Source organism: Mustelus asterias, chromosome 16 (genome assembly GCF_964213995.1).
Source record: "Mustelus asterias chromosome 16, sMusAst1.hap1.1, whole genome shotgun sequence".
NCBI classification, from domain to species: Eukaryota; Metazoa; Chordata; class Chondrichthyes; order Carcharhiniformes; family Triakidae; genus Mustelus; species Mustelus asterias.
The window spans coordinates 24,881,971-24,898,838 of NC_135816.1; the positions used below are offsets into that span (position 1 = coordinate 24,881,971).

At 44.2% G+C, this 16,868-nt stretch overlaps 1 protein-coding gene across 1 annotated transcript in view; it reads left to right on the forward strand.

Annotated features, from left to right (window-relative positions):
* The window catches only part of shroom1 (shroom family member 1), a 28,104-nt gene extending 11,675 nt beyond the window's left edge, over positions 1 to 16,429 (forward strand). The window contains 3 exon segments of the mRNA XM_078231565.1: positions 3,045 to 3,177; positions 6,566 to 6,838; positions 16,175 to 16,429. Of these exon segments, the coding sequence (XP_078087691.1) occupies positions 3,045 to 3,177; positions 6,566 to 6,838; positions 16,175 to 16,429 (661 nt within the window).
* The last annotated feature ends 439 nt before the right edge of the window (positions 16,430 to 16,868 follow it).

Consider the following 16,868-nt stretch of genomic DNA (forward strand, 5'->3'; position numbering starts at 1 on the left):
CTGTATCACACAGTCTCTCACACAGCCTAGGAAAGGATTGCAACAAGTGTGCAACACCATGGAGCTGCATTCTGCTCAACACCACTGTTTGGCAAATTTATCCTAAACAAGTCATTGTTGGGGTGTTTTATGCTATGCGCAGGGTGAATACTGACATGAGGAAGAGTACTTGATGCTCTAATATCATCCATATGGAAATAACATGCCATTGTCCCCATTGTGACATTTGTTTGATAAATGATTCTAGAAGTATTGTTCCATTGTTCCATGTGCAAGTATCATCTCTGTTCATTGATCGACCCTCACCTGAACAAGAGGTTTCTTTTTATTCATTTGTGAGACATGGGCATCGCTGGCTGGCCAGCATTTATTGCCCATCCCTAATTGCCCTTGTTCAGAGGGCAGTTGAGAGCCAACCACACATTGCTGTGGCTCTGGAGTCATTTGTAGGCCAGACCAGGTAAAGATGGCAGATTTCCTTCCCTAAGGGACATTAGTGAACCAGATAGGTTTTTTCTGACAATCGACAATGGTTTCATGATCATCAGTAGATTCTTAATTCCGGATTTTTAAAAATTGTATTCAAATTCCACCATCTGCAGTGGCGCAATTTGAACCCAGATCCCCAGAACATTAGCTGAGTTTCTGGATTATTAGGTTAATAATAATCCAGAAACTAAGGCACCGCCTCCCCACTATTAGACCTAATTTTGCCTTTTCCTAAACTTGCTCTTGAGCCCTTTGTCCTATTACCACAAATAGTGGTTGATGGTGTGGATCTACCTTTTTCAACCTGGTTACCATTTAAATGCAGTAAAATCTTTATTATATGTGAAATAACATCTCTAAGGCTGGTGTTCCTTCACCAGATTCCCTTTATTTACAAACTCAATTCCAATCCTCATAGTGCTTCAGGTACAAAGTCAGAATCGGAAGTCTCAATATATAAAGATGAGACTCACTGATTAGACAGGCAGTCATTACCTCAATCAGGGAGCTCATACTCCAAGAGGCCAACCTCATGGGCCTCAATGAGGTCATTACAATCTGGCAATAGATGGTGCCAGTCAATCAAAAATGCTGGTTAACAGAAATTTCCATCTATCAATGGCATACAGCTTTATGCTTGTAGCATGAGAAAAAGGGACATGCTATTAAAGTTTTTCATTTTGAACTCATCAGGACAGCTTGCAAGAAAATGGAGTTCAAGATGCAGGCCTGCTCATCCGATTTTTGTCCCTTTTTCCACCATAATCCTGCACAATCTTAGTGGGACCATGGCGGTGAACCAATGGTAGGGTTGGTTGGAACCAGTTAAAATCAGATTGAACCAATCCTTTCCCACTCTAATCTGGCCAGCTGCAAATTGAAATGATGGTGGCACAGACACATGGCGCCTGTCCTCTTGATTTCTCATGCCATCTCTTCCAGCAGTACAGCGGAAGTCATGCTGTAATAGTGTCGACTTTCCCAACCTAAATGGACAAACTTCTTTTTAGTGACAGAAATCCAAGTGGTAGCCCACATTACATAGATTTTACAGGACAGAAATAGACTATTTGGGTCAACAAGCCCACTCTGTTGCTCCATTCCTCTTCAGCTAATCCCTTCAACATATCCTTCTATTCATCTCTCCCTCATTAAAACACTTTGTATAGGAAATGACCTCAGACCCAAGAAAATGGGTTGGGTTACAGTGGAGTGTCCAGAAGTCCCTCTTCTGCTCCTAAAAGAGTGGAGTTGAGGCTGAATATCTTGCTGAATGGCAGTACTGACTTGAGGAGGCCCTGTGCTCTTCTCCTGTCCTATTGCTCATATTAAAAAAAATTCCCACCTGATAACATAAGAACATAAAAGCCCGGGGCAGGAGTAGGCAATTCAACCCCTCGAGTCTGCTCCACTATTTAGATCATAGATCACAGTGCAGAAAGAGGCCATTTGGCCCATCGAGTCTGCACCGACCACAATCCCACCCAGGCCCTACCCTCACATCCCTACATATTTTACCCACTAATTCCTCTAACCTACACATCTCAGGACACTAAGGGGCAACTTTTAGCATGGCCAATCAACCTAACCTGCACATCTTTGGACTGTGGGAGGAAACCGGAGCACCCAGAGGAAACCCACACAGACACGAGGAGAATGTTTAATACGATCATGGGCGATCTCATCCCGGCCTCAATTCCGCTTTCCTGCCTGATCACCATAGTCTTTCAGCCCCTGACTAAATAAAAATCTTCCCACCTCTTCTTTAAATTTACTCAAAGTCCCGACACCCACCATACTCTGGGGTCATGAATTCCACAGATTCATGACCCTTTGAGAGAAGTAATTTCTTCTCATCTCTGTTTTAAATCTGCTACCCCTTATCCTAAAACTATGACCCCTTGTTCTAGATTGCACCACAAGAGGAAACATCCTCTCCACATCTACTTTGTCAATCCCCTTTATCATTTTGTACACTTCAATGAGATCTCCTCTCATTCTTCTAAACTCCAAGGAGTATAGGCCTAAACTGCCCAATCTCTCTTTGCAAGACAAATCCCTCATCTTTGGAATCGATCTAGTGAACCTCCTCCGAACTGCCTCCAATGCAACTACATCCCTTCTCAAGTAAGGGGACCAAGACTGTACCTGATCTATTGCTACTCTCTATTGGAGGGAGGCAGGGAATTTCTCAATTGAGAATTCTCATCAACAGTTTTATGCTCTGGACTCATGCACACCTATTAAACACTTGCTTGGATCTCACTCAAACTTATTTAATCTAAGACTCTATTGGCCCTCCGCCCCCAAGAGATAGGTTTGAGAAGGATTTGAACCCACATCGGAGGATTGAAACTATATTATATTAGTTCACTGCATCACTCCAATCTCTTACTTTCTGAATGATATGTCTCACAATGATAGTTTGCTATTGGTAAAGTTACAGTAAGGGTAAGTGGAATCATGCTGGTCGTGTTGATGCCTGATATTCTGTAGTGTTAATGCAGACCATTGGAAGCATAACCCCCGCACTGTTATCCGATTCTTTTCATTAGAGATGAGCAAGATAATCAATCCCCATCTTCTACAAAAGAAGATTCCCAATCTGAAATACCAATCAAAGTTAATCAGGAAAAAGAGAGGGCCACGTGTGAAATGGAGTGCCCAACTGGTGCCACAGAGAAGAAGGTGAGTGTTTCATGATGAGATCCCAGTACATCTTTGTTCCTTTGAAGCCAATTTTGGGGATAATACTAAGCTTCTACATGCACCAGCTAACTCATTTTCTGCACTGCATTCCTGTTGCTTATACTCTCGGTACAATGCACTTTTTCACTATAGCAACATGACACGCTATCTTTGTGTTAACCACCTCTGTGCTTAGGAAGAATTTTCACCACGTCCTAATGCCCTTTCACAGGTGATAATCTTCAATGGCCTGCTTCATGGCTAGTGACCTAATAGTGGGAGATACCCTGCTACACTCTAATGCATACAATATTACTGCCCTCTTCCAGGCAACAGCATTATTGCCTCGTGCAACAATGTGTAACAAGAGATTTCTTCTCTGCAACAACATCATTAATGTATTCTTTGGAAGTAATTTTGTTGCAACGAGGATATCCTCACATTGTTACTAATTTGCAGGGATGTGATATTTTCACATTTAGTAGTTTTTGATTTTCTTTCTCTTGCAGAAGGTTTTGGGATTAATCATAGATTCCCTATAGTGCAGAAGAGACCATTCGGCCCATCGGCCCTGCACCAACTCTCTGATAGATTATCTTAATGTGGAGATGCCGGCGTTGGACTGGGGTAAACACAGTAAGAAGTTTAACAACACCAGGTTAAAGTCCAACCTCATCTTTGTCCATCTAAAGTTGGACTTTAACCTGGTGTTGTTAAACTTCTTACTGAGATTATCTTATCCAGGCCCTCTCTCCCACCCTATCCCTGTAACTCCACACATTTAACATGGCTAATCCGTCTAACCTACAAGTCTTTGGGCACCAAGGGGCAATTTAGCGTGGACAATCCACCTAACCTTCACACCTTTGGACCGTGGGAGGAAACCAGAGCACCCGGAGGAAACCCACACAGACACGGGCAGAATGTGCAAACTCCCCAGTCATCCAAAGCTGGAATTGAACCGGGTTCCTGGAACTATGAAGTAGCAGTGTTAACCACTGTGCCACCATGCTGCCCAAACTGTGCTTTGAGTGTTGTATTTTCAACCATACACTATAAGGAGGAATGCCACAGGTGTGGGCATTGAAATATGTATTAAAACCAGATGACCCAATATGAGAACAGTCACAACTTAGAATGTATTTCAAATTCATATGACAAGATTTATTTATTGTCTTCTCCCAGATCCCATTAACTGGGATGACTGGGAATAATTAGTCATCTCATCCCGGATGGTTAACAAGTATTCCCACCTTGTGGGGCAACAATTCTTTTTCATGGCTCAGCCTTGATGTGACTGTGGAGCATATATTTCTGGGCGAGTGGGTAGTCCATTTGGTTGACAGGCCTGCTGATGAATCAGCAAGAGGCGGCACGGTGGCACAGTGGTTAGCACTGCTGCCTCACAGCGCCAGGGACCTAGATTCGATTCTCGGCTTGGGGCACTGTCTGTGTGGAGTTTGCACGTTATCCCCGTGTCTGCGTGGGTTTCCTCTGGGTGCCCTGGTTTCCTCCCACAGTCCAAAGATGTGCGGGTTAGGTTGACTGGCCATGCTAAATTGCCAATCATATGGGGGACTAGCAGGCTCAATACATGGGGTTAAGGGGATAGAGGCTGGGTAGGATTGTGGTTGGTGCACACTCGATGGGCCAAATGGCCTCCTTCTGCATTGTGGGGATTCTATGATTCTATGAATCGCTGGATGAGAAAATGTCAAAGACGACAGCCCTCTGCTTCTTGGGGTCAGAATTAACAGACATTGGAAGGAAACCTATAGTTGGGAGTAGTTTGGGGTTTGAAAATCGGACTCCCAGCATATTCTTGGCCCTGAGCTACAAAACTAACAATTTAGGAAGTTGGATTTGGAAGTTGATATTTATCTAGAAAGAAAAACAAAGTAAGTCAGTCCCAGAAAGAAATAGGATGCTTGGTTTATCATTTTTTTTTGCATTTTTCAAAGAGAGAAGTGAGATGGAGTGGAGCAAAATTTTATTTGTTTGTGACTTTCGTGTGATCACTGGCCATTTCTGAAATTAAGCACCTTAACAATCCCTGCCTCACACTGTTGCACGAAGTATTCCTCTGTCTGCCTTCAAAATATATGGAAAATCACACGTGAAGACTGTCCAATTTAGATCACAAGGGATGCCATTGATATATGCTTGTGCTATAGAGGAACCAGCTCTGGAGGCATAATCATGTGACATTCGATCGCTTGATATAATCTGCTGTTTCTTTTTTAATTAAGTCCCTTTACTCCCCAACTCCTCCCCTTTCCAGGTTGAGTCGCTCTGTTTCTTCTTATAAGTACTTAGGACTGAATTTTATGGCTGCCATCACAGAGAGGAGGAGGGAGGAAGGGGCCTGGAAAATGCAGCAAGCCATTCAAAAGTCCATGGCCGGAATTCTCCGGCTGTTCATGCCGGCGGGATTCTCTGGTTCCACCGGCAGCACACTCCCACCCGCGGGTTTCCTGCCGGCGTAGGGAGACATTGATGGGAATTCCCATTTACAGCGGCGGGACCACAGAATCCCGCTGCCAGCAAACAGCGCGCACCTCCCGCCGACAGGAAACACGTGGCTGGGAGGCCGGAGAATGTTGCCCGATATATTTCTGTTGATATAACTTAATATGGGGCAGTGTGAGCATACTCCACCATGTGCCGCACACTGAGTGAAGACACACATTTTATAGAAAAAATATATACTTTAAGTGGATTCCTGATTATGTTGCACATAAAACGCAGATGACACCTTCACCCCATATTGTTGCTAAATCCTGAGATGTATATTAAGCAGCATGGCAAGGCCAGATTTTAAACCTGCCTGCCTGCGAGAACAGAAAAACCCAGTTTATCACATGATGGCCAAGCGCTTCCTGCAGCTTTTCCAATGTGTTCCAACCCACAGTCATTGTAAAAGGTCGAGGCTGAATAAAGGTTTAATTGCCAAAAACCTAATAACACACGTGTGCAACAAGATAAGACTGGACTACAAATGAGACTGCTCTTCTGGACTCCCTAACTCCAACTGTGAGACCTGCCTCAACCCGTAGTCCATGCCGATTGGCTTAGCGTCCTGCCAGGATGATCCAAAGGGTCCTCGCTGATCACCTGGCCTTCGGAACATGCCCCCCCACCCCCGATTCAAGGGCTATGCTATTTATTGCAGTCATTTTAACCACCAGGGTCAGGCAGAAGCCATTGTTAAAATCTCCCAGACTTCACATTGCTGAAACCAAATATTTTTATCACTCATGTTGGCCCCAACCTGTCGCTGTTACGCCCCAGGTTGGAATCAGGCCTGCTGTCTCTTGGGTGGATGTAAAGTTGCTAATGTGTTTAAAGAGAATGCGCATGCTAAAAATTGTTCTGCTTTGATTTCCAGAAGGAGTTAATTAACGCAATCAAATGTAAACTTCAAAAGCTTCAGCAAGCTAAAGCGAGCTTAAATGAAGATGTCAAAATGAATAGCACGCTAGGTGGGGATATTGAGGCCTGGGTCAACGATGTCTGCACACCGAATGAAATCCAGAAGTACAAGACCTTCATTGAGGACTTGGACAAAGTGATGAACTTGCTGCTGTGTCTATCGAGCCGTCTGGTGCGAGTAGAAAGTGCCCTGAGTAAAGTCAACGAGACCACTGACTTGGGAGAGAAGGTTTGTGCAATAATCCAGTTGTATTTGGTTTGGCATTTTACCAGAGCAGACATTACCAAAAGAACCAGGAAAATATTCTATTTGTTACTACCTGAATATTCCCAGTGATTTTAGCTGTGGATTCTTGTGGAATTTGGGATTCCCTTCCAGTGATAATCTAAGCACAAACCAAAATCACTTGCGTCACATTTTAAGGATTGTGTTCTAATGATTGTGCACTTAAAGCGAAAAAACGTTCAGGTGTGGACGCATTCCTTCTTCCTAGAAATACGGTATAAAACGGCATGTCACCGAGCATAGCCGGAATGTTACCGCCGGTGGGATTTTCCCATCCCGCTGCAGTGTACAGAGATTTTGCTGGGAGCCAAATTCCTCAACCTCGCTGCAGTGGGAACGTGGGGTGAATGGCCAGTAAGATCAAGCCCAATGTTTCATTCCTGAGAAGTATTTCCCATGTACTGCCAACAGTTAAATTTAACATTAGTGTTAGCTGATAACACGTTCACTTCTGATTCAGAAGTATGTAGATTTAGATTTACTTGGACACACAACTTGGGTTAATATTGAGAGGCGAATCTTCATCTGGGAAAACCCGACCTGTACACTTCCATGGCTGGCAAACTGCGCATCCCGTCATTCACAAATCATTTTTGCCTCAGATCACCCATGCCATTCATTTCACCCCAATATCCCATTTGTATCCTCCACAGCCATTTTCCCAGTATGATACGAAAAAAATATTCAAGATGGCATTGGAGCAAGGCGACTTCTTGCAAGCTGTGCCCAGCATAACCTTCAAATTCTATCTTTTACTCTCGTTCTATGACTCAAACTTCATTCTAACTCTTTTACTGTAACAATACATTCTGCACTCTCTCGTTTCCTTCTCTATGAATGGTATGCTTTGTCTGTATAGCAAGAAATAATACTTTTCACTGTCTACTAATATATGTGACAATAATAAATCAAATCAAAATCAAATGATAACTGCCAAGTAGCATTCATGTCACACAAGTGCCAGGCAGTAATCATCTCCAGCAAAAGAGCATCTAACCATCCCCACTTGAAATTGAATGGCATTATTATCACTGAATCCCCCACCATCAACATCCTGGGGTTACCATTGAATGGAAACTGAACTGTATCAGCCATCTAAATACTGTATCTACAAGACTGGGTCAGAGGCTGGGAATACTATGGAAGTAAACTCACTCCTGGCTCCCCAAATCCTATCCACCATCATCAAGGCACAAGTCAGGAGTGTGATGGAACACTCTCCAATTTCCTCGATACAAGCAGCTTCAACAACACTTAAAAAGCTTCTCACCATTCAGGACAAAGCATTGGGTTTGATTGGCACCCAAACACCACCTTCAACATTCACTCCCAACATTACTGACACACAGTGGCAGCAGGGTATATACCAACTACAAGCTGCACTGCAGCAACTCCCCAGGCCTCCTTTGACAGCATCTTCCAAACCCGTGACCTCTAATATCTAGAGGAACAAGGGCAGGGCAACAGAAGCATGAGAACATCACCACTTGCAAGTTCTCCTCCAAACCCACTCCATCCTGGCGTGGAACTATATCGCCCTCACTGTCACTGGGTCAAAATCCTGGAACTTTGTTCCTTACAGCACTGTGGTTCTGCCTACATCACATTAACTGCAACAGTTCAAGAAGGCGGCTGAACAGCACCTTCTCATGGACAAGTAGAGATGGGCCATAAATGCCTCATCCCATGAACAAATAACAAAAACTGGCCAACGTATAGTCCTCAAATTCAATTTAATATCAATGGAAAATATTTTACACTTGTTGGGAATAAAGAACATCTCACCATCTAATAAAAGCCTCCACATCATTTATTTAGGAGAAAAACATATTCTAGCATGTGAAATAAACCTTGTAACACTTGCAATCTGATTAGTGTATGTCAACAAACCAGAAACCACGTCAAAGACACCAGTTGTTACTGCAACTTCTTGAAACTGTCTTTAATGTCCAGATGACTGAAACCCATTAGTACTTGAAACTCAGCCAAGCATTGATAATGGCCACATGTGTCCAAACAATAGACTACTCTATTGGACATAAAGAAAAGAAGGCACTCATTTCAACCAGTCTTCTTTCCTGCCAGAGCCATTTAAATCACTGTAGAAAAGATGACAGCATATCCTGATAGGACACTTTGATGCATGTTTTTCTGCATTATGGTGCTTTCTCCATTGGAAAAGGGTCAACTTCCCTTTAAAGGACAGATCTAATACAGCACCTAATAGTGATATCTGGAGGTGTGAAAATGCTTTACACTGACCCTTCAGAATATTCCAGACTCCTCAGCAAGCTTTCCATTTTCTCATGAACTGACAAACATGACTTTCTATTAATGTGCTTCCAAAACCTTGCACTACCAGATGAAATTCTGAAAAATTGGTGCAGCCTGGTGGCAGAGTGGTTAACACTGCTGCCTCATAGTGCCAGGAACCCATGTTCCATTCCTGCCTCGGACGACTGTGTGGAGTTTGCACGTTCTCCCCGTGTCTGTGTGAGTTTCCTCCCACAGTCCAAAGAAGGGCAGGTTAGGGGGATTGACCATGATAAACTGCCCCTTAGTGTCCAAAGATGGGCAGGTTAGGTGGATTGGCCATGATAAACTGCCCCTTAGTGTCCAAAAATGGGCAGGTTAGATGGATTGGCCATGATAAACTGCCCCTTAGTGTCCAAAGTTGTCTAGGTTAGGGGGATTGACCATGGTTATAGGGATAGGGCAGGGGTAAGAAACTCTGTCAGAGAGTCGGTGCAGACCCGATGGGCCAAATGGCCTCTTCTGCACTGAAGGGATTCTATGATTCTATGAAAATAGAGTGTGGGCGAAAATCCAAATGTTGCCCTCCATTTAAAATGGGGAACCTGACCTCAGGGCGCAGGGTTGGAAATGCAAAGAAAAATCGGATTTCCTTCAGAAAAGCACTAAGTGTGGCCATTCGCACATCAAAACATGCCTCTGAACCCTGAGAAATATTCAGCCCTGAGAGAGTGCTGTATTATTCTGTGGAATGTAAAATTAAGGCCTGGCCTACCTGTTTGTGCAGATGTACAATATCCCTTCACCATATTCAAAGAAGAACACCAACAATTTTGCTTCAACCAAAATTTAAATCAATTGACCAGTTTGATATTTATTGGCTCTTGCTGTGTGTAAACTGGCTCCTGCAATTGCTCACTAAAAGCTGACTACACAACATGAATTCATTGTCCTTTGGGATATCTTCAGGATATAAGAAGGCAGCATATAAAAGGAATTTTTTGATGCTTATCTAAAGGGGTGAAGAGGCATCAGGACAGTGAATTCCGCACAGGCAACTCTGAAGTTCCCAAATTGATTGGACAAAATATACACGTGAGCAGAAAAATGGCAGTTGGGATTTAATATGAACATGAACAGCATGGTAGCACAGTGGTTAGCACTGCTGCCTCATAGCTCCAGGGACCTGGGTTCGATTCCCGGCTTGGGTCACTGTCTGTGTGGAGTTTACACATTCTCCCCATATCTGTGTGGGTTTCCTCCGGGTGCTCCGGTTTCCTCCCACAGTCCAAAGCTGTGCGGGTTAGGTGGATTGGCCCATGCTAATTTGCCCCTTAGTGTCCCGGGATGCGTAGGTTAGAGGGATTAGTGGGGTAAATATGTGGGGGTACGGAATGCGCCTAAGTGGGATTTTTGTTGGTGCAGACTCGATGGGCTGAATGGCCTCCTTCTGTACAGCAGGGTTTCTATGATTCTCTGAGCAAACTACTGCACAAAGGTTTAACAAACCTGAAGAGAAGCTCCTCAGGTGGGGTGGGGGTTCGGGGGGTGGGGGGGGGGGGGGTGGAGTCATTGGAGACGAAGGGGTTGCCTTTTCTGCCACCATCCCTTCTCTGTCTGGCGCATGGAGTGTTTGGGCGCATGGAGCATCTGGGCACATGGAGTGTCTGGGCACATGGAGTGTCTGGGCACATGGAGTGTCTGGGCGCATGGAGTGTCTGGGCACATGGAGCGTCTGGGCGCATAGAGAGTCTGGGCACATGGAGTGTCTGGGCGCATGGAGTGTCTGTCTGGGCGCTTGGAGTGTCTGGGCTCTTGGAGTGTCTGGGCACATGGAGTGTCTGGGCTCATGGAGTGTCTGGGCACATGGAGTGTCTGTCTGGGCTCATGGAGTGTCTAGGCGCATGGAGTGTCTGGGCGCTTGGAGTGTCTGGGCTCTTGGAGTGTCTGGGCTCTTGGAGTGTCTGGGCTCTTGGAGTGTCTGGGCTCTTGGAGTGTCTGGGCTCTTGGAGTGTCTGGGCTCTTGGAGTGTCTGGGCACATGGAGTGTCTGGGCTCATGGAGTGTCTGGGCGCATAGAGAGTCTGGGCACATGGAGTGTCTGGGCACATGGAGTGTCTGTCTGGGCTCATGGAGTGTCTAGGCGCATGGAGTGTCTGGGCGCTTGGAGTGTCTGGGCGCTTGGAGTGTCTGGGCTCTTGGAGTGTCTGGGCTCTTGGAGTGTCTGGGCTCTTGGAGTGTCTGGGCTCTTGGAGTGTCTGGGCGCTTGGAGTGTCTGGGCGCTTGGAGTGTCTGGGGGCTTGGAGTGTCTGGGCGCATGGAGTGACTGTCTGGGTGCTTGGAGTGTCTGGGAGTATGGAGTGTCTGTCTGGGTGCTTGGAGCACCTGGTTTCAATGGCTCTCAGGTTGGTGCAGTGATGCGTCCTTGGTGTCCTCTCCATATAGCAGGGTCTGCCCTGTCACTGGCAAGACACCAGTGGCTCCTCTTAATGTCCTCTAATAGGGGCATTAATTATCCAACGAACAGATAGACTCTCTGCACCCAGGCTACCACTGGAAAACTTCACCGGGACTGCATCAGGCAGCTGTCCCAACCCTCCTCTGTCCAATGTTACTGCTGCCCTCTCCCCTGCCCTCCCCTTCCATTCCTGCCACCCAGGGGCCAAATATCCAGAACCATCAGAAAAATACAAATTCTAGAGTGCAAACAGGACAAACTAACAAAAGATGTATTTAGAATTGGTATCACAAATTTTCTTCACACAAAAGAGTGATGAATATATGGAATAGATTTCCAGATGGACTTGTGGAAACTAGGTATTTAAGAAACAATTAGATGTTTCAATGGGAAGACTTTCTGGGTGGACGAATTAAAGTGAACCAAATGGTTTTCCTCATTTGTAATTATCTTGTGCTTCTGTGAAAAGCACTTTACCTTATCAGTTGTGGGGAGGGGACATTATAGAAAAAGTGCTGGTTTCATGGCAATTACCTACACATTCTATTGGCTGTGCCTTGACTGCGAGATTTGATGGGCGGCATGGATTTGCAGGAATCTGTGTTTATTACAACTCTGAACTTTCATCTTAATTTGCCTTTGCCTGAAGTGAATTTAACTAATCATTTACAGCAAACACTGCATCCACACTCAGTTAACTGGGTTTGCAACAATCCTCCTTTGGCTTTGTGACCACATAGCAGATAACTGAAACGTATGTTTTCACTGATATTTCGAGAATAAAGGAAAACAGAAGTGATTATTGCGGAGAACAAAGAACTTTACATCAAATTTTTCATAGAATTATCATAGAATCCCTACAGTGCAGAAGAAGGCAATTCAGCCCATCGAGTCTGCACCAACAACAATCCCACCCAGGCCCTATTCCCGTAATCCCTCATACTTACCCTGCTAACCCCCTGACACAAGGAGCAATTTAGCATGGTCAATCAACCTAACCCGCACATTTTTGGGGTGTGGGAGGAAACCGGAGCATCCGGAAGAAACCCACACAGACACGGGGAGAATGTACTAACTCCACACAGGCAGGGACCCGAGGCCGGAATTGAACCTGGGTCCCTGGTGCTGTGAGGCAGCAGTGCTCACCACTGTGCCACATGCAGCCCCAAAGGGGGTTTTCAAGGGAATTTTTGTTGTTTATTGACTGTTTGGCTGTTGCTGTATCTAAATTAGGAATAATTTCAGGCTCAATGTTCTAGACTCTCAAATAATGTGAGCAAACAGTAGAATGATGCAGATGAGCATGTGGTAGATATGGGAAGTGTAGGGCTTCCATTGTTTCATGCATGCAAATCACAATTGATAATAGCACTTAGCCTGTTAAAAGAAATTGCAGATTGATCAACAAGAGCTTACTTTCATGTAGTGCCTTTAACATAATAAAATGTCCCAAAGCACATCACACGAGCGTTATTTAACAGTATGCCACCAAGCTTCAAAGGGAGAGATTAGGTCAGATGACTAAAAGCTTGGTCAAAATTATAGGTTTAAAGTGTAGCAAAAAGGAGAAAAGCAAGGTAGAAAGGTGGAGCAGTGTAGTGAAGGAATTTCAGAGCTTAACCCATAGGCAGCTGAAGGCATAACCATCGGTGAAGTGAATACAATCAGCACCGCTCAAGGAGCCAGAATTAGACAAGTGCAGATGTCTTGGATTGGAGAAGATTATAGAGATTGGGAGGGGTGAGGCCGTGGAGGGAGAAGGGTGGCGTGATCAACTATGTCAAAAGCTGCAGACAGGGTCAAGAAGGACAACAGGGGATTATTTTCCTTTGTCACAGTCATACAGGATGTCATTTGTAATTTTGATAAGAATTATTTCAGCAGTGTGATATAATTTCAAATATTACCATAAAATGTTTCGATAAGGGTGTAAAAGCTGTTAATAAGTCAAATATCATATGGCACAAAACCTAGGTAAATCAATCGTGGTTGTAACCAAGCACAGACATGAAGAATCTCAGTTTATTTATTAGTGTCACAAATAGGCTTACATCAACACTGCAATGAAGTTACTGTGAAAACCCCCTAATTGCCACACTCTGGCACCTGTTCTGCTACACTGAGGGAGAATTTAGCATGACCAGTGCACCTAACCAGCATTGACAAAGGGTCATCTGGACTCAAAACGTCAACTCTTTTCTCTCCTTACAGATGCTGCCAGATTTTCCAGCATTTTCTCTTTCGGTTTCAGATTCCAGCATCCGCAGTAATTTGCTTTTATTCACCTTGCCAGCATGCCTTTCGGACTGTGGGAGGAAACCAGAGCACCTGGAGGAAACCCATGCAGACATGGGGAGAACGTGCAGACCCTGCACAGTGGCCCAAGCCAGGATTCAAACCCAGGTCCCTGGCACTTTGAGGCAGCAGTGCTAACCACTGTGCCCACCGTGCCACCCTCAGTTGTTAAAATATTAAGTAATTAATCTTGCTGCTGCATGTAAGCTCGCACATTCTGGCTGAACCGCAAACATGCCTCAGCCCTGACCACCTCAAACTGCAAAGCCTATTTTTAAAATGTAAGTGACAAAAAGGAGTAATGTGGATATTTTTTGATCAAGCAGAATGGTTCATTATCCTTGTCTGAGGAAACCACTGTCATTGTTCTGAAATGTTTTGGTAAGAGCTAAGAGTGATTCTCAAGCTAAATCAGCACAAGTTGCTATTTCATCATCAGAGCAATTGAGTCTGCTGATTCCTCTTGTCTGCTGCACAGTACAATGCTGAATCTTAGTGGAGAAAAAAGCTCAAATATGTTGCAGCAACTGCTTCACGAAGGGATTAACATTCCAGCGCAATAATGTACAAAAAGGTCACCTTAAAGTAGCACATTCTTGAGATACTCAGAGCACATCAGCTGATTTGATTCATGCATATTAGAGCTTCATTCCCCATTTGGAAATGCTGCTTGAGGAAAATATGAGTCCTTTATTCAGCCTTTTCATGATAAATTTATTTTGCAGGTTGTTGTAAAATCTAATGACAAGATTAAATGAGCAGCACAACAAAGCAAATTCAAATTCAATCATTGTCCTTCTGGCCTGTCTCAGATTGGCCAGAAATGTGACAAAGGATTTAGTTGAAAGAATCTGGAATTGTATAATGATAATGTGTAAGGAAGAAACTATATTTGAGACTTGAAGATCTCAGAATATCCAAGACTGACCTTGGTGTTAAAATTACAGCATTACTGATATTGGTATATGTTCAAAATATTCGAGTCAGAGATAACATTTTCTTTTGAATGAGACATTAGAACAACATCTACCTGTTCAGGTGGATATAAAATATGCCATTGCATTTTTTTTTAAAGAGAATGGAAGTCTCCGTAATGCCAAACCTTGAGAACTCCTCCCCACTGCTTGGCCATGTCTAGGTGTCTAAGAATCTGGGATGCCCCTTCTCAATGGGGAGGCAGTGGCACAGTGGTATTGTTGCTGGACTAGTAATCCAGAGACCCGGGGAAGTGCTCTGGGAACCCTGGTTCGAATCTCACCAGACGTTGGAATTTGAATTCAATAAACAACTGCAATCGAAAGCCTAATAATGGCCATGAAACCATTAATAACCCATCTGGTTCTGTCCTTGAGGGAAAAAATATCTGTTGCCCTTACCTGGTTTGGCCTATATGTGACTCCGGATCCACAACAATGTGGTTGACTCTCAAATGACCTCAGAGTTGGACAATAAATGCTGGCCCAGCCAGCTGCACCCACATCCCAGAAACAAATAAAAAACGTTTGCTACAGCCTAGGTAATCATTGCACAATGGTAAAGTCCAATGATTCATCACCTGTTGTCGTTATACTCTCATATCTGACCTCATGTTACCACATCCCAGTATTTGGCCAGGTACTTCCAGACCCAGAAAACTCCATCATAAACTGAACACCACATTGTCAAGCCTTAGTAACCCTCCACAGTGTTACTAAGGGCGGCACAGTGGCAGAGTGGTTAGCACTGCTGCCTCACAATGCCAGGGACCCGGGTTCGATTCCCGGCTTGGGTCACTGTCTGTGTGGACCTTGCATGTTTTCCCCGTGTCAGCGTGGGTTTCCTCCGGGTGGTCCGGTTTCCTCCCACAGTCTGAAAGACGTGCCGGTTAGGTGCATTGACCCGAACAGGCGCCAGAGTGTGGCGACTAGGGGAATTTCACAGTAACTTCATTGCAGTGTTAATGTAAGCCTTACTTGTGACTAGTCAATTAACTTTTTTTAACAAAAAAATCCGTGGAGTCCCCATCATTTTCTGAAATGCCAGTTAACCATTATCTAACATCTGACAACAATATGGTGAATTATCAGAATCACTGCAGCACTGAGGGAGTGCTGCATTGTCAGCAGTGCCTTCTCTTAGATGAGACATCAAACTTTAAGACTCTTTAAAGCCAGAAAAATATTTGTAGTTAAATATAGTATAATGTTCCTGCCCTTATAAAATAGCACATTCTCAGACTTACTGCAGCCAGTGAGGAAGGTTTGCTAGTTCTAATACAGGTTATTTTTTGTTTAGAAATCATTGAATGAAAGACACCGGATGCTCTCCCGCCAGCACGAAGACGCCAGAGGACTGAAGGAACATCAAGACCACCGAGAACGGGTGATCTTCAGTATCTTAACAAACTACCTCACTGAGAAGCAGCTTCAGCACTGTCAGCACTTTGTCCAGTTGAAAAAGGCTTTGTTAATCAAGCAAAAAGAGCTCGAAGAGAATCTCCGACTGATTGAGGAGCAACTTGAGTTTCTCGAAAGCACTCCTCAGATATGATTTCACTTTGCTGTTTCTCAAAACTAAACTGATCATTGCTTTCCCCCCCACACACACAAAAACCCACTAAAATCAAAAATAGATTGAGTAATCCAGTTCACAAAGTAGGTTAAAACAATCATTCCAAAACTAGCAAATTTTAACTGTACATTTGTTTTTACATGTAATAGCTAGATAATTAAATAAAATGAATTGGGGCTGTGCTATAGTAATAGAATCAACTAATGGCACACTGTTGCTTCTGGTTAACTTACTGGAAGCTTTTGTCTAAGTTGATAGCCATGAAGCAGAAGGACCCAGATTTTGCAGCCAGCGGTAAAGGAATGGTGCTCGTTGCTGACCTCGAAGAAGGTTGTCCACAAAGATCTAGTGATTTCTGTGGCATGGATTTCACCTTTCTCAATGTTAATTTGAATCTGGTGCCTAGTTAAGGGCACCT